The sequence below is a fragment of the Nomascus leucogenys genome, chromosome 20 (genome assembly GCF_006542625.1).
Source record: "Nomascus leucogenys isolate Asia chromosome 20, Asia_NLE_v1, whole genome shotgun sequence".
NCBI lineage: Eukaryota > Metazoa > Chordata > Mammalia > Primates > Hylobatidae > Nomascus > Nomascus leucogenys.
The window spans coordinates 81,892,304-81,912,602 of NC_044400.1; the positions used below are offsets into that span (position 1 = coordinate 81,892,304).

Consider the following 20,299-nt stretch of genomic DNA (forward strand, 5'->3'; position numbering starts at 1 on the left):
AGTGGCTTTTTTCCTTCCCAGGATCCTGGGTACTGTCCCCACAGCAGAGGCACAGCCTTTGGCGCTGGAGCTGTGGGAGCCAGGCAAGCCCCTCCACCCCTTGGTGGCTGTCTGTACAACGGGAAGCACGTGGCAGGAGCCAGCCTGGGAGCCTCGCACATGGCGCTCAGCCTGCGCTCATTTCTTTTCTGGTAGACTGGGTTCCTGCCCAGGCCCCAACTCCAGGTGCTGCTGTGGGTATTAGAAGGGGTGCTGGGAGCTGAGACGTGAGCTCTCTGGACGAGGCTGTGTACCCACAGTTCTGGTTCCTGGGACTCAGACACCTCAGGCTGCAGAACAAGACATCTGCTGGTGCAGCCTCCAGACTTTCGCAGCCAGGTCATCTGCAGATAGAAACAGGCACCCAGCTGTGCCCTGCTGTTGAGACCAGGTGCTATGACCCAAGGCTCCATGGCCCAGCCTACTCCTAAATCCTCCAGGTCTCTCCAGCCACTCAGGAGTGCTCGAAGTCCAGTACTCCTCCTGGTCTAAAGCGATGAGAAAAAGGTCCCTAATGCCAGGCAGGGTCCATTAAAAGCAGGATGAGAGTGCGGAGCCTGAGGTTTTAGGTCCAGGAAGAGCCTCAAGGGCAGGACAGAACAAAGCCTGCTGGAACAGACCCCTCAGTGATCAGCCACAGGCTACCTCTGCTTCCCACTAGAGAAGGGACTGGCCCGGAGTACACTGGGGCCCAAGGAAGCCCTCCCCAGGGTCCCCACTGGAAGGGATTACCAAATTATTTATTCTTCTTCCAAACCCTACGTGGTGAGGCCCTGCTGGGTCCTGTGCATAGTGTAGGCTTGGGCAGTGGCCAGGAGATGCCCCACAGCAGTCACTGCCAGAACTCACCTAAGGCCACCAGAAGCCACCAGAAGGTGTCTGGGTAGTGGCCAAAACCCTCTGGCTGTGGGGAGGAGGACAGGTGCCTCTCCAGGCCCTGGATCCCTCTAGGGCACAGGCCTGGAAACTGCCTGCCTCCCCAACACCATTTAAATCCCCACAGCATAAGAGGAATACCATCACATCTCATTTCATTCTACAGATTTGGAATTAGGGCTACTTTTCCCCAAAAATCTGCATTTTGAATAGTACAATCAACATGTAAATGTATTCAAAACATGCAAGTGTGTGTTTGGATTTCCTGGAAGAAAGTTATCTGGGGCTGGCTGATCTTTTCCTGCCCAGCGCAAGCCTCCCTGAGCCCAGACAAGCTCTCTCGGGTGGTCCTGAGCCCCTTCCAGTTGAGTCTGGCCAGCTCTGCACCCCAATCCCCCCCCACACACACCAGGGGCCTCTCCCCAAAGGCGATGTGTGTTGTTGCTCTCGAGCAAGAAGGGGCCAGGGGTGGTGGCTCATGCCTGTAGTCCCAGCACTTCGGGAGGCTGAGGTGGGTGGATGACCTGAGGTCAGGAGTTCGAGACCAGCCTGGCCGATATAGTGAAATCCCATCTCTACTAAAAATACAAAAATTGGCTGGGTGTGGTGGCATATGCCTGTAGTCCCAGCTACTTGGGAGGCTGAGGCAGGAGAATCACTTAAACCTGGGAGGCGGAGGTACAGTGAGCTGAGACTGTGCCACTGCACTCCAGCCTGGGCAACAAGAATGAGAAACTCTGTCTCAAGAAAAAAAAAAAAAAAAAAGAGCAAGAAGGAAGAGGTCCACACCAGACACCTCAGGTGGATCCCTGGGGAAAGGAGGCCCTCGTCTGAGGTGCTTGCCATTTGCAGGTGTGTGGTCCAGGCTCATGTGAGAGGCTCCAGGGTGGGCTGTTGGTACTTCAGCCCCTCAGGGTAATGCTTTGGGCACACAGCCTGTTCTGACAGCCAGAGCTGCTTCCCCGTCCCTGAAGGCTGAGAGAAGTTGTTCTTGGAGGGCAGGCCTCAGGCAGGTTGGTAGGGGCCATTGGAGGGGGGCCTGGGTCCTGGGTGGGACCAGAGTGACCCTGAGCAGGTGGTCAGGGACAGTAGCAGCCAGGCAGAGCCTGGCTCTTTAATCTCTTTATGACTCTCCTCTTTTGTCTAACGAAAAGATCCGTATCTGGCTGTCAGCTGTATAGTCACCGCGTACTCGGAGCCTACAGCCCTAGGAGGGAGAGTCCTCTCTCACCTCCATGTGGCTCTTCATGGCTGCATGTCTGGCACCTCCTGGCCCTGACCTCCCTATAAAGGATGCTGCCAAAGGAGCCCCTGAGCCCCGGCTTGGCCTCCCCAACCCCCACCAGGGCTGGGGTCCCCCAGGGGCCAGGCTCATTGCCGTTTCCATGGAGATGTGTGTACTCTGACCCCAGCCTCTCTCCATCCCAGGCCAGATAAAGAGGGCTTCCAAGTGGAAACCAGCAGTCTCAAGCTGCCCCGCCTCCCAGGCCCCAGGTGGCTCCTGCCTCCAAGGAGGGGAGGGAAGGAGGCCCCATCCCCTCAACTCAGGGCCCAGCAGGTCCAGAGCTGAAGCAGAGTCGCAGCTAGGGCCAGAACGGCCTCCCCCGAGGCCCTCCCAACAACCCTTTCCCAGTCTAACCACTCTGGTCTCCGGGTTGGAACCTCACCTGTCCCAAGTTCTCGCTCTGTCCCAGCTCCCACTCAGCCCAAAGGCCACATTGGTCCCCTGGGATGGCCCATGGGAGTGACAGCTGCAGCCACTGGTAGCCCACGGGCAGCACTGCAAGGCCTCTTGGGGCCATGTGAGCAGAGCTTCCACTGAGTTGGGGTCCCCATCGGGTAGGGGTGATGGACATGGGGGCTGAAATCCAGATGAGGAGCCCCACTTCCCTCCCCGTGTCCTGGCTGAGTCCCAGTGGTCACCTCCAGGAATAAACCACATATCAGGACGAGGCTTCAGTTGTGGGGGCAACTGGAAATCCATCTCCCCACAAAGATGCTTCCTGGAGAGGCCACCCAAGCAAGCAGAGCCCCAGGTCTCAGAGGTGACCCCCACTGGTGTCACCCCTTGGACAGTCACAGACACCCACCTTTGGCAAGCACCAATCTGAACTTTACCCCTCTTGCTGTGCCAGCTCTCAGCTGAGGGGCAACTTCCTCCAGAGCCCTCCTTCATCCCCCATAGCCCCATGAACACTACCTCTGGACTGGACTGGGAGGCTCCCAGGCCAGGTTCCCCCTCCTACCAGTTTCTTAGGACCACAAAACGCCATAAAGTTACCCTCATCGTTCTGGAGCCTAGGAGCCTGAAAACAAGGTGCAAGCAGGGTGGGAGGCTTTGGGGAGGGTCCTCTCTGGTATCTCCTTAGCTTCCGGTGCTTGCTTCAATCCTTTGGTGGCAACCTCTGATCCCTGGCTCCGTAGTCATGTGGCCTCTGCCTTGCGCATCGCCTGAGTCTGTTTTCTCTTAGGAGGACCGCAGATCTATTGGAGTAGGGCCCTTTGTAATAACCTTATCTTACCTTTACTACAGCGGCAAAGACTCTATTTCCAAGTGAGCTCGCACTTACAGATACCGGGTTAGGGCCTGAAAATCTCTCATTTGAGACAAGGTCTCAGCTCTGTTGCCCACACTGGAGTGCAATGGCACGATCACGACTCACTGCCGCCTTGACCTCCTGGGCTCAAGCGATCCTCCCGCCTCTGCTTCCTGAGTACCTGGGACTAGAGGCCCATAAGACCACGACCAATTTCGTCTTTTTTTTTGTTTGGCGGGCGGTCTCGCTTGTTGCCTAGACTGGTCTCAAACTCCTAAGCTCTAGCAATCGTCCTGCCTCTACCTCCCGAAGCACTGGGATTACAACCATGAGCAGCACCTGGCTCCACAACACCTCTCTAACTAGTTGCAGGACCTTAGCAACTACAGTTGGGACCTTGTGTCAAGTCAGAGCCAGGCCCAGGGCGTGGCGCTCACCTGCACGCCTTCTCCCTCTCCCCAGGGCGGCAGGGCTGGGACTGGTGATAGCCAGGCCAGCGCAGTGTCCAGGCAGGAGAAGAGGCCCGCGGGCTCCTCGACCGCCCTCAGGGCGCCCGCTCAGCCACGACCCCCCCACCCCACACTTCCCAGTCCTGGCCTCGCTTCCGTGGAGGCCCCGGCTAGGCCCCGCCCCGTCCCAGGCCCCGGTTCCCGCGCACCCCGCGACCCCGCCCCAGCCGGGCTCTTCGGATTTTGCAGCGCGAGGTCCCTCGGAGGGAAGACAGCGAAGCCTGGGTGCCGCGCCCCCCACTTCCTCCTGCGGCCCCCGCAGCCCCCGTTCTGCACGGGGACTTCCCCGGGGTCGGGACCACCCAGAGCAGGGCGCGCGGCCATTGCTGCCCACTCACTCTGGCTTTGGCTAAAGAAACATTGTTTCGTGCAAAAATAGCACTTCTTTTTTTAATGACGAAAATGGCAGGAAATTAAAACCCACAGCAGCAGAAGGAAGAAAGGAAGAAAATAAAAGTTCTTCCTAAACCCTGTGCCTGCAGCGACGTCTTTGGGGAGCGTGTTGGGCCACTTCTTCCCTGGACTGGCGACCGTCTTTGGCAGCCTGAGTTAGGGACTGACCAGGGACAGCCAGAGTGCCACCCCAGCCAGTCTGGGACAGCCACGCAGGACAGAGGCTGCCTCCCTTCTGCCAGCCAGCCAGATGTTGTACTATTTTTTACTGGAATAATTTTAGATTTACTGAAAAGCTGCGAAGATCATAGAGGGTCCCCCAACCTGGTTTCCCCTAATGGTAACATCTTACATTTCCAGGGTACCTTTGTGGAAACCAACACTGGTCCCTTACTATTAACTGATCACCAGGGTCGATTCAGAGTTCACCAGTTTTCCCACAAATGTAGAAGGATCTAAAAAGCAAATCTGGCTAGGCACAGTAGCTCCCGCCTGTAATCCCAGCACTCTGGAAGGGCCAGGCAGGTGGATGGCTTGAACCCGAGTTGGAGACCAACCTGGGCAACATTAAGGAGACCTCATCTCTAGAAAAATTTAAAAATTAGCTGAGCATGGTGGCATATGCCTGTAGTCCTAGCTACTCCAGAGGCCAGGGCAGGAGGATTGCTTGAGCCTGGGAGTTCAAGGCTGCAGTGAGCTATGATCATGCCACTGCACTCCAGCCTGGGTGAGAGAGACTCTGTCTCAAAAAATAAAAAATAAAAAGCAAATCTAGGTGCAGCAAACCACCGTGGCGCACGTTTACCTATGTAACAAACCTGCACGTTCTGCACGTGCATCCTGGAACTTAAAGTACAATAAAATTAAAAAAAAAAATCTATGTGCAGAAGGTGGAGCCCAGCCAGAGCACCAGTGTGCAGCACCCCACTGAACTGGGGGCAGTAGCACAGATGGAATCTGTGGGGAAGGCCCTGGAGAGGAAAGTGTTTGCAGGGAAGCCTGAGATGTCCCACTGTCCTTGGCTGAGGAGTAGGCTGCACCTGCTCAGGATGAGGCCACCTGGACTTAACAGGAAGCAACTGTAATAGGAATTCTGGCCCAGCCTGCATAGAGAGACCTCATTCTAACCTCATCACTGTCCCTCATGAATGCTTTGGTACCTGGCTGCAAACCCCTCTCAGCCCACAGGCTTGGTATGCAGCTGAGACACCAGGACCCATGCCCTGGGAACTGGGACTGTGTCCTAGAGCAGATTCTCTAGGCACATCCTGTCTTAGTTATCTATTGCTGCATAATGGATTACCCTCAGTTCTTCCCCATGTGGGTCTCTACAGGCTGAGTATCCTCATGACCTGGCAGCTGGCTGTTCCCAGAGTGGATATCCAAAAGGGAGCAGGGAGTCTGTAATCCCAGCATTTTGGGAGGCCGAGGTAGGTGGATTGCTTGAGCCCAAGAGTTCAAGACCAGCCTGGACAATGTGGCGAGACCCCATCTCTACAAAAAAATACATAAATTAGCCAGGCATGGTGGCATGTGCTTATAGTCCTAGGTACTCTAGAGGCTAAGGTGGGAGGATCCCTTGAGCCCGGGAAGTGGAGGCTGCAGTGAGCTGAGATTTTGCACCACTGCACTTCAGCCTGGGCAACAGAGCGAGACCCTGTCTAAAAATATATATATATACATATATATATATGTATATGTATATAGTGGGTTCCATTGATTCAAATAAAAAAATTAAAAAAAAATACATAAAACAACAACAAATTTAGGCCAAGCATGGTGGCTCTTGCCTATAACCCCAGCACTTTGGGAAGCTGAGGCAGGAGGCTCACTTGAGGCCAGGAATTCAAGAACAGCCTGGGCAACACAGTGAGACTCTGTCTCTACAGAAAATTAAATAATTTGCCAGGCATGGTGGCACATGCTTGTGGTCCCAGCTACACAAGGAGGCTGAGGCAGGAAGATCGCTTGAGCCCAGAGGTCAAGGCTGTAGTGAGCCATGATCGTACCACTGCAGCCCAGACTAGGCAACAGAGTGAGGATCTATTTCAATAAAAAAAAAAAAATCCAAATGCACAGCCCTCCCATGTCTCAACCCAAAGCCACCACTTTTTTTTTTTTTTTTGAGACGGAGTCTAGCTATGTCTCAAAAAGTGCAATGTAGTGTAGCGTACACTGGAGTGTAGTGGTGCGATCTCAGCTCACTGCAACCTCCATCTCCCAGGTTCAAACGATTCTCCTGCCTCAGCCTCCCGAGCAGCTGGGATTACAGGCATGCGCCACCACGCCCAGCTAATTTTTGTATTTTTAGTAGAGATGGGTTTCACCATGTTGGCTGGGATTGTCTCGATCTCCTGACCTCGTGATCTGCCCACCTCAGCCTCCCAAAGTGCTGGGATTACAGGTGGGAGCCACCGTGCTTGGCCCAAAACCACCACTTTTATGTACAGGTGGTACCTCAGTGGGGTGAGAGGAGGCTGGAGGCTGACCTCCACTTCTCCTGCTGCATGTACCTGGCTAAAGCTTCTCCCAGCTGCAGGAAAGGTGACCTGGTATCCAAGGTTTTTCTCTTGGGCTGTCACCCTAGCCCCTGCCATCACCAGTAAGTGCAAGCACCCTGTGTGGAGCATCCCACTCTCGTCAGCTTACTTGCTCTGGTACCTGGCTCCAAACCCCTCTCAGCCCACAGGCCAGTGATCCTGCTATCTTCTGCTGTCTCCCGCTGCCCCCTCCTGTTCTTCCCTTTCCTTCTCCCCAGTTTAAATTCCTGGGACAAGCCTCATAGTCTCTTGCAAACATCCTCGTCTCTCTTCCTTCATCATACTTCCCAGCAAACCCCCAATCTGGGCAAATGCCACTCTGGCTGCTTTGCACCAGAGCATGGATCAAGTACAGCACACAACCCTTCTAAGTCTTCCTCTAGTTCGCTAACTGGTTCCCTAACCTCCCTAACTAGATCCCTAACCCCCCTCCCTAACTAGATCCCTAACTTCCTCTCTAACTAGATCCCTAGCCCCCTTCCCTAACTAGATCCTTAAACCTCCCCAACTAGGTCCTAACCCCAACTAGATCCCTAACCTGCCTGACTAGTCCCTAGCCCCCTCCCTAACTAGATCCCTAACCCCCCTCCCTAACTGGATCCCTAACCTCCCTAAATGGGGCCCATGTGCTGCCTGGGCTTCCTGCCCTGTTTCTCTACTGTCACTTGTATACACACTGAGTGACTATGGAAGGTTATGTGTGATTTGTGAGGATCATAGGGAGAAGGAAAAGGAAGTTTCCCCAACCAAAAAAAAAAAAAAAAAAAGGAGAAGAGAAAAAGGCTAAAAACAGTGCTTGCTATTAAACCACTGCGCCATGGTTCTGTGCCCTTGTTCTGCTGCATATAGAGATGCGGGACTGGAAGGCCTCATTCCAGCCTTAAGGGTGCACAGTCAGCTGGCTGGATGCCAGATTTCTACTTATTTCTTTTGACCTATTTTTTTTTTTTTTTTTTTTTTTTTTGATACAGAGTCTCACTCTGTCACCAAGCTGAAGTGCAGTGGCACAATCTTGGCTCACTGTAACCTCTGACTCCCTGGTTCAAGCAGTTCTCCTGCCTCGGCCTCCCAAGTAGCTGGGATTACAGGCATGCACCATAATGCCCAGCTAATTTTTGTATTTTTAGTAGACAGGGTTTCACCATGTTGGCCAGGCTGGTCTCGATCTCCTGACCACGTGATCAGCCCGCCTCGGCCTCCCAAAGTGCTGGGATTACAGGTGTGAGTCACTGCGCCTGACCACAGCTATTTTAATTGTTGAAAATTAATTTATCTAAGATCCCACCCTGCCTAGGCTGCACGAGCATCGCAGACAGCACCTGCCTGTGTCAGTCCTGCTGTTGGCTCTCCGCTGCCAGGCTTTCCTTGTCCTGGTCCAGGGATGGTGGGTCATCCCAACTGCAGGCGAGGGTGTGGTCCACATTTCCTCACACCCAGCACTTTGGGCAGGGTGGAGGCTGCGGGGAGGGCTTCCCCCCCACTTCCAGTGTCATTCAGAGTCCTGTAAACAGGCACTAGCACAGATGGGGCAGTCACCACCTCCTGCCTGGCCTTGCCGGGACACCTGGGACCCCACAGCATTAACGGGAGAAGCACTGTTTCTTGCACCCTCCCCAGGGTCACCCTCCCTAGCCAGCATCGGGCAGGGTCATCTGGTGCTCAGAACCAATGTCCAGGACTAGGACAGTGTCCTACAGCTGGGCCATAAAATGTCCAGTTCTTTCTGACCGTGACCAACTGTCCACTCCAGCTCAGGTCCAACCCTGGGTGGGGAGACAAGGACTATCCTTCTGTATCCCCCTCTTGCCTCCTGGGGGATGGGTGGAGAAGGGGCCCCTTCATGTCTGTTGGCAGCACAGGCCTAGGTTCAGGCCTAGTTGTGCTTAAACTCAGTCTGCATTTGATGTCTGCAGTGCCCACTGACCCGTGTGGACACAGGGACTTACAGGCGGCTTCAAAGTGCCCTGCACTAAACAATGCCCCCTTCTCCCACCTGAGATGGGGAATCCAAGCCCATCCAGGCCCAGTACCTGGCAGTTCCTGCTGGGGAAAACCACCCAGGCAAGCAGGCTACGTTTTCCTGATGGGTGAGGACCGACTGCACGAACAGCAGGGGCAGAGGGGACCCTGGGGAGGGAGCCTCCTAGGGAGACGTGACATTCAACCAGCCTCCCAAGACTGGGGAGCTGGCTGGCATCAGGCGTTTCACACCCCATGCGCTCCAGGGAACAGAGATGCTGAGTGTGCACTACAAGACCCTCCCCAGGCGGTGCCCTGTGGTGCCGCGGAGAAGCAGAAGGAGGCAGGTTACATCCCTGAACAAGACAGAGGGCAGGGCAAGTGCTGTGCTGGGCATCTCCTAGCTGGAGATCTCCACCAGCTGGGCCCCCAGCGCTGCAGGTCCCCATATTTCTCCCTGCCTGCTTTGTCTGCCCCAACTCAGGGATCCTCATCTTAAGGAAGGAAGGGGATGGTGGAGCTCAGAGGTCACGGTCTGCTAGGAGGCTGCATGGGCTCTCTCCCCTGGACTGGTCAGGGCTGGCTGTTAAACCGGGCTGCGGGGAGGCTCCTGGGAGACGGCGCATGAGCGGTACGCGAGCCCAGCCCAGCTCTGGCGGGAATTCTGGAGACTCCGAGCCAGGTCCTTGGTTTCCTGGGCTTCGGCTGTTCCTTCTTGGACTGGGAGGTGGCGCGGACAGGGTATGGCCCAGGTTAGGAAACCTGGCGCTCTTGAGGCGCGCGGGACCCCAGGGGCTGCTTAGGCCAGAGCGAAACGAGGGGTCCCCCCCGCGCCCACGCAGGACCTATATCCACCCCTCCCGCTCAGACGGGAGGACGCGGTGTGCCGGGATGGGGGGTGGTATGCTGGCTGCGCCGCCACCCAGCCTAGTGCCCTCGCCTCCCGGGGCCGGCATGGCCCTGTCCTTCGGGGCGGGACCCTGCGCTCCCGTCCCCCAGTGGTGGCCGGGACCCCCGACGCCGAGCAGCGCCGTATCTGGGGAGCGCCGCCCGGTAGGCAGGGAAGAGGCACTCAGGGCTGCGCGCGCCAGAGTGCAGACCGCCGAGGGCAGAGCCACAGAGCAGGGGGGGCCAGCGAGGGACCGCGGCCGAGGGCGCCAAAGGCGCCCCTCCATCGCCAGTGTCCCCTGACTTGCCCTTGGAGCTCCAAGCTCCCAGGCGCCGTTTTCTACTCGTGGGTGCAGGACTTAGTCCCAGAAAAGTTCCGGACACACCCGCTGCTGCCGCCACCCGGAGACGAAAAGACAATCCCCGCGCAAGCGCGGCCGACTCCCTCAGCTCCTGCGGCCGCCACGCTGCGAGCCCCGGCGTCCACGGTACGACGGGAACCAGGATGCAGCGAGCCCCGAGAGCCAGCCGCCCCGGTGCACGCCGGGACCGGTAGTCCGCGCCTCAGGGTAGTCCGCCGCTCCGGTGCACGCCGGGATCGGTAGTCCGCGCGCCAGAGGGCAAGCCGTCCCGGTGCACGCCGGAACCGGTAGTCCGCGGTGGCGCGGTCCGCCCCTCACCTGGCCGGCGGCGGGCGCTGAGGGGCCCAATGGGAGCCGCGGCCTGGCCGCCCCGCCCCGCGCCACGGGACGTCTGTGCCGGGACAAGGCCGCCGCTAGTGCCGGGTCCTTGAGCAGAGCGCCTCCCGTCCGAGGCCAGCCGCCGCTGTCAGCCGTCCGGCGGGCCGGGTCTGAGGCGCCTGCGGGACGGCGCAGAGCCGCAGCCGCCGCTGAGGAGAAGGAGGCAGCGCAGGAGGCCGGAGCGGCCGCCGCGCCCGAGCACATGGCGTCCATCTTTCTGAGGAACTGCCGCGGCCGGGCGCCCGCCCGCCTCCCGCCGCCGCCTCGGGTCACCGTCCCGCGGGGTAAGCGGCGGGCGCCCCAGGGCGGGGCCGGCTCCCGGCTGGTGGGTCGGGAAGGCGGACGACCCGCGGGTTCGGGCTGGTTGTCACGGCGATGCGGGGGGCCCGGTGGTCCCGGCCTCCGGAGCCCCTGCGGGCCCGTGGGGCCCCAGATCTCGTCGCGGGCTGGGCCGCCAGCGCCGGGCGGAGCCGCTGGGTCTCTGCCTCGTGTTGTGACCTTAGGCGGCCGGGTCCCCGCGGGTCACTGCCTCCGAGACAGGCTTGGGAAAATTCTGAAGGGCTGGGCAGCCCTGGCGCGCCCTGCGCGAGTAAGCTTGGTGGAACGTGTCGTCCACGCACGAGGACGGCCGTGCCCTTCGGTCACGTTTGGGGTCCCGGAGACGCGACTGGGTGGGCAGGGCAGACACCGGCGAGCAGGACCTGCTGGGCTGCAGGAGCCTTCCTGGTCCGTCACTGATGAGGTGATGCCAGCCCCTACAAACCCCTGTGGTGTGATTAGGCCGCGACCTGCACCCAGGCGACACGGGGACTCCGGAGCCTCTGAGGGTCCTCAGGGTGCGTGGCCTTAGTCCCCCTAGCCTAAGGTGCTGTCTGGAGTGAATGCTGTCCCAGGGTGTGCCCACCTCCTCTCTCTCTCTAATTAACCAACTTATCTGAGTTTATGTCCTTATTTGTAAAATTGGAATAAACATAAAACTTGCTAAGAGGGACTCAAGTAAAATAATTCGTGCAGTGGTGCAATCATACTCACTGCACCTCAAACTCCTGGGCTCAAGCTATCCTTCTGCCTCAGCCTCCCAAGTTGTTAGTTGTGCCACACAACACCCAGCTAATTTTTTTTTTTTTGTAATTTTTTTGTAGAGACGGGGTCTTGATATGTTGCCCAGCCTGGTCTTGAACTCCAAGGCTCAACTGATCCTCCTGCTTTGGCCTCCCAAAGTGCTGGGATTACAGGAGCCACCATGCCCAGGCACCCAGCTTCAATTCTTGTCTCTGTTCCCCACCCCCAGAGAGATAGATTGAAGTTGTCCTGAATGTATCCATGTATCCTCCCAATTCTTGTGTGTTTTTTTTTGTTGTTGTTTGTTGTTTGTTTTTGTTTTTGTTTTTTTTTGAGACAGAGTCTCCATCTATTGCTCAGGCTAGAGTGCAGTGGTGTGAGGTGTGATCTTGGCTCACTGCAGCCTCCACCTCCTGGGTTCAAGTGATTCTCTTACCTCAGCCTGCTGAGTTGCTGGAGTTATAGGCACCCGCCACCACGACTGGCTAATTTTTGTATTTTTAGTAGAGACTGTTTTCTCCATCTTGGCCAGGTGGGTCTTGAACTCCTGACCTCAGGTGATCCACCCACTTCGGCCTCCCAAAGTATTGGGATTACAGGCGTGAGCCACCGTGCCCGGCCCCCAATTCTTGTAATTTTTTTTTTTTTTTTTTTTTTGAGATAGAGTCTCGCTCTGTCACCTAGGCTGGAGTGCAGTGGCATGATCTCGGCTCACTGCAACCTCTGCCTTCCAGGTTCAAGCCATTCTCCTGCCTCAGCCTCCTGAGTAGCTGGGATTACAGGTGCACACCCTCATGCTTGGCTAATTTTTGTATTTTTAGTAGAGACGGGGTTTCACCATGTTGGTCAGGCTGGTCTTGAACTCCTGACCTCTTGATCCACCCACCTCAGCCTCCCAAAGTGCTGGGGTTACAGGCATGAGACACCGCGCCTGGCCAATTCTTGTAATTTTTAACAATAATGGCTGGTTAGCCACTGAAACTTTTGGAGTGGTGAGAGGATGTTGAGTGGTGGAACTGCACAGTCTGAAGGTGGAGCTCAGCATTTGGTCTTTCCAGTTGCTGTGTTAGATGTTAGAGCTCTCTCTGGACCTCTTGATGGTGATAAAAGTACTTTTGCCACTTCGTGCTTATGTAGCAGATTTTTGATAATAATAATAATTAGCTTTTTATGTGCAATTCTGTCATTTCAGGAACACAAATGTCTTCTGTGGTTACTACTGCGCTTTGTGACAGGGACACTGGCAGGTCTGCTGTAGAAACAGTAGGGATTTCAGAGCCAGCAAGACCCAGGGCTGGACTGTGGAGGAGGTCCCTGAACTTACGAGTGATACAGCAAGTGGAGTGCTGCAGGCCCCTGCTATTAACATCTTAGATGAGTAGGGTTCATTGTCACGGTTAATGAACTGACATTGATCTGTTACTGTTCACTAAAGTCCATAACATATTCAGATTTTCTTTACTCTCCCGTTCTTCTGAGGTCCTTTTTCTGTCCCAGGAACCATCTGCACCACCCTTCTTGATTGCCTCTCAGGCTTTCCTTGTCTGCAGTGACCTTGACAGCTTTGAGGAGTACCGCCCAGGTGGAGTGTAGGGTGCTGCCCTACTGGTATTTCTTGATGTTTCCTCATAATTAAGCTGGGAAAGATGGGTTTTCAGGAGGAAGACTACAGAGGTGAAGCATCCTTGTCACATCATGTCAAGGCTCCATGCTGTCCAAACGATTTGTCACTGTTGATGTTGACCTCGATTAGTAGGCTGAAGTGGTGTTTGTCAGGTTTTTCACTGCGCAGTTCCTCTTCTCCCACCTCTCCATGTTGTCCTCTTTGGGAGGAAGTCGCTTTATGAGTAGAAGCAGGGTTGACTCTAAGGGCTGTGCGGGAGAGGTGACCTCTGGCCTGAGCCGCCTTGGGACAACAGTGCCATTTGTTGAAACTGGGGAGGACTTGGGGAGGAGCAGAATGAGGAGGGGCGCGAGTTGAGAGTTCTTGGAGGTGTGGACTGTGCCTTGCCCATCAGACCTGTGGGGCGTGTATATTCAAGTCAGGGAAGAGATTGCCTGGGGAGGAGGTGGAGGTCAGGTAGGGAGGATCTCCCAGGAGTAGCAAGGGTGAAGCCAGGTGAAGAAAGGTGTGTTTGTTCTTTGACCTGATCCTGGCACCAGCACTAAGGGCTGAAAACCCTGGAAGTTTCCTAAATGATGGGAGTGTCTTTTTTTGTTTGTTTGTATTTTGAGACAGGGTCTTGCTCTGTCACCCAGGCTGGAGTGCAGTAGCTTGATCATGGCTCACTGCAGCCTCTAAACGATCTTCCTGCCAGCTGATTTTTTTAATTTTTTGTAGAGACAGGGTCTCTGTTGCCCAGGCTTAACTCCTGAGCTCAACAGCTATCCACCCGCCTTGGCCTTCCAAAGTGCTAGGATTACAGGCGTGAGTTTGGGAGTGTCTTCTGTTATTCATTATCACTGCACCTGAGTTTATGCTAATAGGGTGACTCCAGGCAGGCCCTTAGATAGATCGAGGTGCTGGCCATGCTGTGATTAGAGGGTGGGAACTTCCTGCCCCTTCCAGGGAGGGGAGAGGGTTTGGAGATTTAGTTCAGTCCCCATGGCCAGTGGGCCAATACTGTAATCAATCATGAAGCCTTGATGAGAACTTCCCATTGGTGTCCACCCGGCTCCACAGGGCGAAGGATCCTGTGCTCAGGACCTCCCTGGCCTTGGTGTTTGGTTGTTCCTAGGTACCCTTTATAATAAACTGATAGTAAGTAGAGCCCATTGCCGACATCTGAGTCATTCTTGTGAATTATCAAAACCAAGGCGGTCATGGGAACCCTCAAATTTGTAGTCAGCTGAAGTTGGGTAGCCTGGGCACATGGAGTGGGGGCAGTCTTGTGGGACTGAGCCTGTACCCTGTGGGGTCTGCACTAACTCTGGGTAGTGTCAGTATGGAATTAAATTGTTGGACTCCCAGTTGGAGAATTCGTTGGTGTTGGAAAAAAGAACAGAAGGGCTCCCAGCAGGGCCTGGCCACAGATGACACCTGTGCTCGTGAGGGACATGGAGCAATGATCCCCGTCACCCTGGACGGCCTTGACTGGGGGTTCCTTGGAGAGCTGGGGACAGAAGCCGTCAGAACAGGTTTTGGGGAGAGCCTAGTAAGGGAACCAGTGGGACAGGCAGTGTTAGAGGGAAGGTAGGGTCACTGGTGGGCAGATCAGAGAGCTCTGGGAGACCTGCCAGCCTGCCTGCTTGCTGGGCTGAGCCCTTGAGGCGCAGGAACTGGCCAGGGCAGAGGTGGAGGGGCTGAAGGTGCCATGGTGTGGGGAGGATAGTGGAGAATGTGCTGGGCCCTCTTCATGTGGAGAAAGGCGGGGTGCCAAAGCTAGTCTCAGCTGGAGTAAGAAGGGTCTTGGCACGCTCACTTGCACTGTGCTTTTAAATTTTAACTTAAAATGTAGCTTGATGTGTATGAGAACATAGCTAACATTTTTCCCTTAACCCAGCTCCCAATTTACAGACCAGACTGTTACAAGCCCTAAATGTGGCACATGGTAGGAATTTCCTACCCCACAGAAGCGTGACAGTTGCCTCCTGTTAAATGAGGTGAAGTGACATATGGGTCCACTAGGAGCAGGGTCTGTGCCTGCCCTCCCTATCTTGTCCCTCCGCTCACAGTGGCTCTCGTGGTCGGCTGGAATGAGCTCCCCCCATCTTAAAGCTCCACTTGCTGCTCCCTGGCTGAGGACTCATTGCAACCCCACTGCCTGGAGGTTCAAGGCCACTGGGCATCTCAGGGTGCTACCTGCTGGCTCCTGGCACCACCTAGCCTCTGCACAGCCTGGCCTGACACCTCCGTGGGCTGATGCCTCTGGCCCTGCTGCTCTTATTCCTGACTTGTTCCCAGCATGAAGTTTGATCACAATGGGCTCTGAATGTCAGTAGTATGAATGAACTCTGACTTTATGCTTACAGGAACTAGAGCAAGTTAGGGAAAGCATCAAAAACATGTTAAAATCGTAAAATGTGCTGTACACTTATCACTGTTTATGCAAGAAATGGCTTACTTTTGGTGTTTTTGTGGTTCTACTCTTTTTTTTTTTTTTGAGTGCAATGGCGCGATCTCAGCTCACTGCAACCTCTGCCTCCTGGGTTCAGATGATTATCCTGCCTCAGCCTCCCGAGTAGCTGGGATTACAGGCACCTGCCATCAGGCCCGGCTAATTTCTTTTTATTTTTGTGGAGATGGGGTTTCACCATGTGGGCCAGGCTGGTCTTGAACTCCTGACCTCAGATGATCCACCCCACCCACCTCGGCCTCCCAAAGTGCTGGGATTACAGGCGTGAGCCACTGCGCCCGGCCTGTGGTTCTAGTAATTGTGTTTTTTGTTGTTGTCGTCGTTGTCGTCGTTGTTGTTGTTGTTTTTTGAGACGGAGTCTTGCTCTGTCGCCCAGGCTGGAGTGCAGTGGTGCGATCTCAGCTCACTGCAAGGTCCACCTCCCGGGTTCACCTCCGTGCTGGGATTACAGGCATGAGCCACTGCGCCCGGTCCAATTCTAGTAATTCTTAACAGCTCTTGCCCCTTGGGATCATTGCTTGCTCTATAGGGCTGTCTGCATAGAGGTCATGTTTCCACCAGAGCCAGCTGAAGTGAGTGGGAATGGTGCCACCGGTAGGAGTGCTCCCTCCCTAGGGCTAGCCTGCTTGGCTTCCCTCTTGGGGTGTCTGGAGTCAGGGTCTACTTAAGGCTCCCCATCTTTCTTTAGGACTCCTTTGAGATACTGTTTTCCTAACTGGGGCAGACCCTTCACTTAGCAATGTTCTGAAACCTTCCAACACTCAGAACTGGCTTCCAGAAACTTACACACAGAGGTTTCTGCAAAAGAGATCTGTACTCTTTCAGACTTATTTTTTTTTTCTTTTTGAGACAGAGTTTCACTCTTGTTGCCCAGGCTGGAGTGTAATGGTGCGATCTCAGCTCACTGCAACCTTTCCCTCCCGGGTTTAAGCGATTTTCCTGACTCAGCCTCCCAAGTAGCTGGGATTACAAGCATACGCCACCATACCTGGCTAATTTTGTATTTTTAGTAGGGATGAGGTTTCACCGCTGGTCAAGCTGGTCTTGAACTCCTGGCCTCAGGTGATCCGCCCGCCTTTGCCTCCCAAAGTGCGGGGATTACAGGCCTGAGCCACGGCCTTCTTTCAGACTTAAAAGAAGATTTCAGGCTGGGCATGGTGGCTCAAGCCTGTAATCCCAACACTTTGGGAGACCAATGGAGGAGGGTCGCTTGAGGCCAAAAGTTGGAGACCAGCCTAGGCAACAAAACGAAACCCATCTTTACAAAAATTAGCCTGGCATGATGGTGCACGCCTGTAGTCCCAGCTACTTGGGAGGCTGAGGCAAAAGGATCCCTTGAGCCCAGGAGTTCAAGGCTGCAGTAAGCCGTGATTGTACCACTGCATTCCAGCCTGGGCAAAGTCAAATAAATAAATAAAAATGAACAAAAGGCTGGGCATGGTGGCTCATGCCTATAATCCCAGCACTTTGGGAGGCCAAGGCGGGCGGGTCACCTGAGGTCAGCAGTTTGAGACCAGCCTGGCCAACATGGTGAAACCCTGTCTCTACTGAAAAAAAAAAAAAAAAAAAAAATTAGCCGGGCATGGTGGTGGGCACCTGTAATTCCAGCTACTCAAGAGGCTGAGGCAGGAGAATCGATTAAACCCAGGAGGTGGAGGTTGCAGTGAGCCGAGATCATGCCATTGCACTCTAGCCTGGGCACAAGAGCAAAACTCCAAAAACCAACAACAGAAAAAGGTATGAGTATAAACCCTGATTTACTACTCATTTATTTTCCCCGTTCCTGTTATAGGTAGACCAGGGGATCCTGCTCATCTCAGCTGTGCCAACACCCTGGGGTTGAGGAGCTGCCTGTGAGTAAATCAGTATCACTCTGCACCTGTCTGTTTGAAAACAGGGTTTGAAAATGGTGGAGAGTCACAAGTGACTCTTGATTTTTGAGGGAAACAGTGTATCCTACTTTCCTGTTCTTTGTTTCTTTTAGACCTTTATCTTTCCATTTTGAAAATGATTGTCACATGCCTCAGTGAATCTATAGGCAGTGTAGAAACATTCCTAACCTCAGTGCCCAGTTGCGCTTGGAGAGCTGGGGACAGAAGCCTTCCTGTCCCCTAACAGGAATTAAATGGAATTTAATTGTTGGACTCCCAGTTGGAGTGGGCACCGGCCACTGCGCCCTCAAAGTGCCCAGGGTCAGTATTTTGATGTACAGCAAGTCTCATTTAATGTCTGTAGGTTCTTGGAAACTGCAACTTTTTTTTTTTTTTTTTGAGACAGAGTCTTGCTCTGTCACCCAGACTGGAGTGCAGTAGTGCATGCTTGGCTCACTGCAACCTCCGCCTCCTAGGTTCAAGTGATTTTCCTGCTTCAGCATCCCGAGTAGCTGGGATTACAGGCATGCCCCACTGCACCTGGCTAATTTTTGTATTTTTATTAGAGATGGGGTTTCACCATGTTGGCCAGGCTGGTCTTGAACTCCTGACCTCCCATGATCCGCCCGCCTTAGCCTCCCAAAGTGCTGGGATTATAGGTGTGAGCCACCATGCCTGGCAGAAACTGCAACTTTAAGGTCCACAAATAACATTTTATTATAACTTTGGATGAGAAAAAAAAAATTGATTTTCTTACGTCTTTTTGCTTAAGGTTGCATTTTCTTTTTTTTTATTATTTATTTTTATTTATTATTTTTTTTTGAGACAGAGTCTCGCACTGTCGCCAAGCTGGAATGCAGTGGCATGATCTCGGCTCACTGCAGTCTCCACCTCCTGGGTTCAAGCAGTTATCTGCCTCAGCCTCCAGAGTAGCTGGGATTACAGGCGCACACACCACACCCAGCTAATATTTTTTTTTTTTTTTGAGAGCGAGTTTTGTTCTTGTCACCTAGGCTAGAGTGCAAAGGCGCGATCTCGGCTCACTGCAACCTCTGCCTCCCGAGTTCAAGCGATTCTCCTGCCTCAGCCTCCCTAGTAGCTGGGGTTAGAGGTGCCACCACCACACCCAGCTAATTTTTGCATTTTTAGTACAAAAATACAAAATTTTCACCGCATTGGCCAGGCTCATCTGGAACTCCTGACCTCAGGTGATCCACCTACCTCAGCCTCCCAAAGTGCTGGGATTACAGGTGTGAGCCACTGCGCCAGGCTGGAATTTTTTTTTTTTTGAGATTGAGTCTTGCTCTGTTGCCCAGGCTGGAGTGCAGTGGTGTGATCTTGTCTCACTGCAACCTCTGCCTCCCAGGTTCAAGAGATTCTCGTGCCTCAGCCTCCCGAGTAGCTGGGATTACAGGTGTGAGCCACTGCGCCCAGCTGCTCCCGTTATTTTCTTTAGCGAGTTCTCCAGCAGGTGTTCCTCCCTGGGGACCAGTTCCCCCAAACCTCATCAGTCTGGACCTTCCTTTGATTTTTTGTCTGTCCTTCTAGATGAGCTGAACCATTTCACTTCTAAAACAGTCTTTTTGGGATTGTATCTGAAGTGTCATTAAAGCAGCTGGGAAGGAATATTACTTTTTTTTTTTTTTTTTTTTTTTGAGACAGGATCTCATTCCGTTCATTGCCCAGGCTAGAGTGCAGTGGTGCAGTCATGGCTCACTGCAGCTTTGATCTAGCAGGCTCAAGCCATTCTCCCACCTTAGCCTCCTGAGTAGCTGGGACTACAGGCATGTACCACCACGCCTTGCTAAATTTTTTTCTTTTTGGTATTTTTTGTAGAGACGGGAGTCTCACTATGTTGTCCAGGCTGGTCTTGAACTCCTGGACTCAAGCAGTCCTCCTGCATTTGGCCTCCCAAAGTGCTGGGATTACAGGTGTGAGCCACTGTACCCGGCCTATTTTCTTTGTATAGGCCACATGCATTGCATTTTAGATAATTCCCAGATGTTTATTATTTTCATTGTTTCTTTTCATTATCTTTTCTAAGTGATTATTGCTGTCCCATAAGTTGCTAAGTTGTACAATTTTCTTGTATCTGGCCCCTTTCCTGTTATTTGTTCAGCTCTTGTAGCAGCCCAGGTTTAGTTTATGGCTGTGATCTTAGTACATAGTAATCATCTGCCTCTTCTTTCCCAGGGCTTCTGCTTCTGAGGTGGTTTCATTTCTTAGCTCAGTAGCCAGATCTGTGTCAGAAAAGCTGTAGTCAGTCATGCGGTATCACAATAGCAGAAAATACAGGATCTAGTGTTTGTGACATATGATGTTAGCTTTTGGGTTTAAGTAATCTTTGTTCTGTCTGTTACTCTTTTTATTAGGAATGGATGTTGAATTTGTCAAGCAAATTTTTAGCATTTAAATTTCATACTAAAACATAAAAGCTGGCCGGGCACGGCATGGTGGCTCACACCTGTAATCCCAACACTTTTGGAGGCTGAGGCGGGCAGATCACAAGGTCAGGAGTTCAAGACCAGCCTAGCCAACATGGTGAAACCCCCATCTTTAATAAAAATACAAAAATCAGCTGGGCATGGTGGTATGTTCTTGTAATCCCAGCTACTCGGGAGGCTGAGGCAGGAGAATTGCTTGAACCGGGACCCGGGAGGTGGCAGTTGCAGTGAGCCCAGATGGCGCCACTGTACTCCAGCCTGGGCTAACAACAAAACATAAAAGCTGTACTTTATTCACATAACTTTTTTTAAAGTTCCCAATTTTGAACATCTACTTAAAAATTTAAACAATGAGGACTGTACAG

At 53.6% G+C, this 20,299-nt stretch overlaps 1 protein-coding gene across 3 annotated transcripts in view; it reads left to right on the forward strand.

Moving 5' to 3' along the window:
* Positions 1–10,346: 10,346 nt before the first annotated feature.
* LETM1 (leucine zipper and EF-hand containing transmembrane protein 1) overlaps positions 10,347–20,299 on the forward strand; it is a 40,649-nt gene continuing 30,696 nt past the window's right edge. The window contains exons 1-2 of one of the 3 annotated variants that reach the window (XM_030800947.1): positions 10,347–10,765; positions 17,412–17,472. In XM_030800947.1, the coding sequence (XP_030656807.1) occupies positions 10,684–10,765; positions 17,412–17,472 (143 nt within the window). In that variant the 5' untranslated portion in view covers positions 10,347–10,683. The remainder of the gene's footprint in view (positions 10,766–17,411; positions 17,473–20,299) is intronic. The other 2 variants (XM_003278992.4, XM_030800948.1) reach the window with 2 other exon arrangements.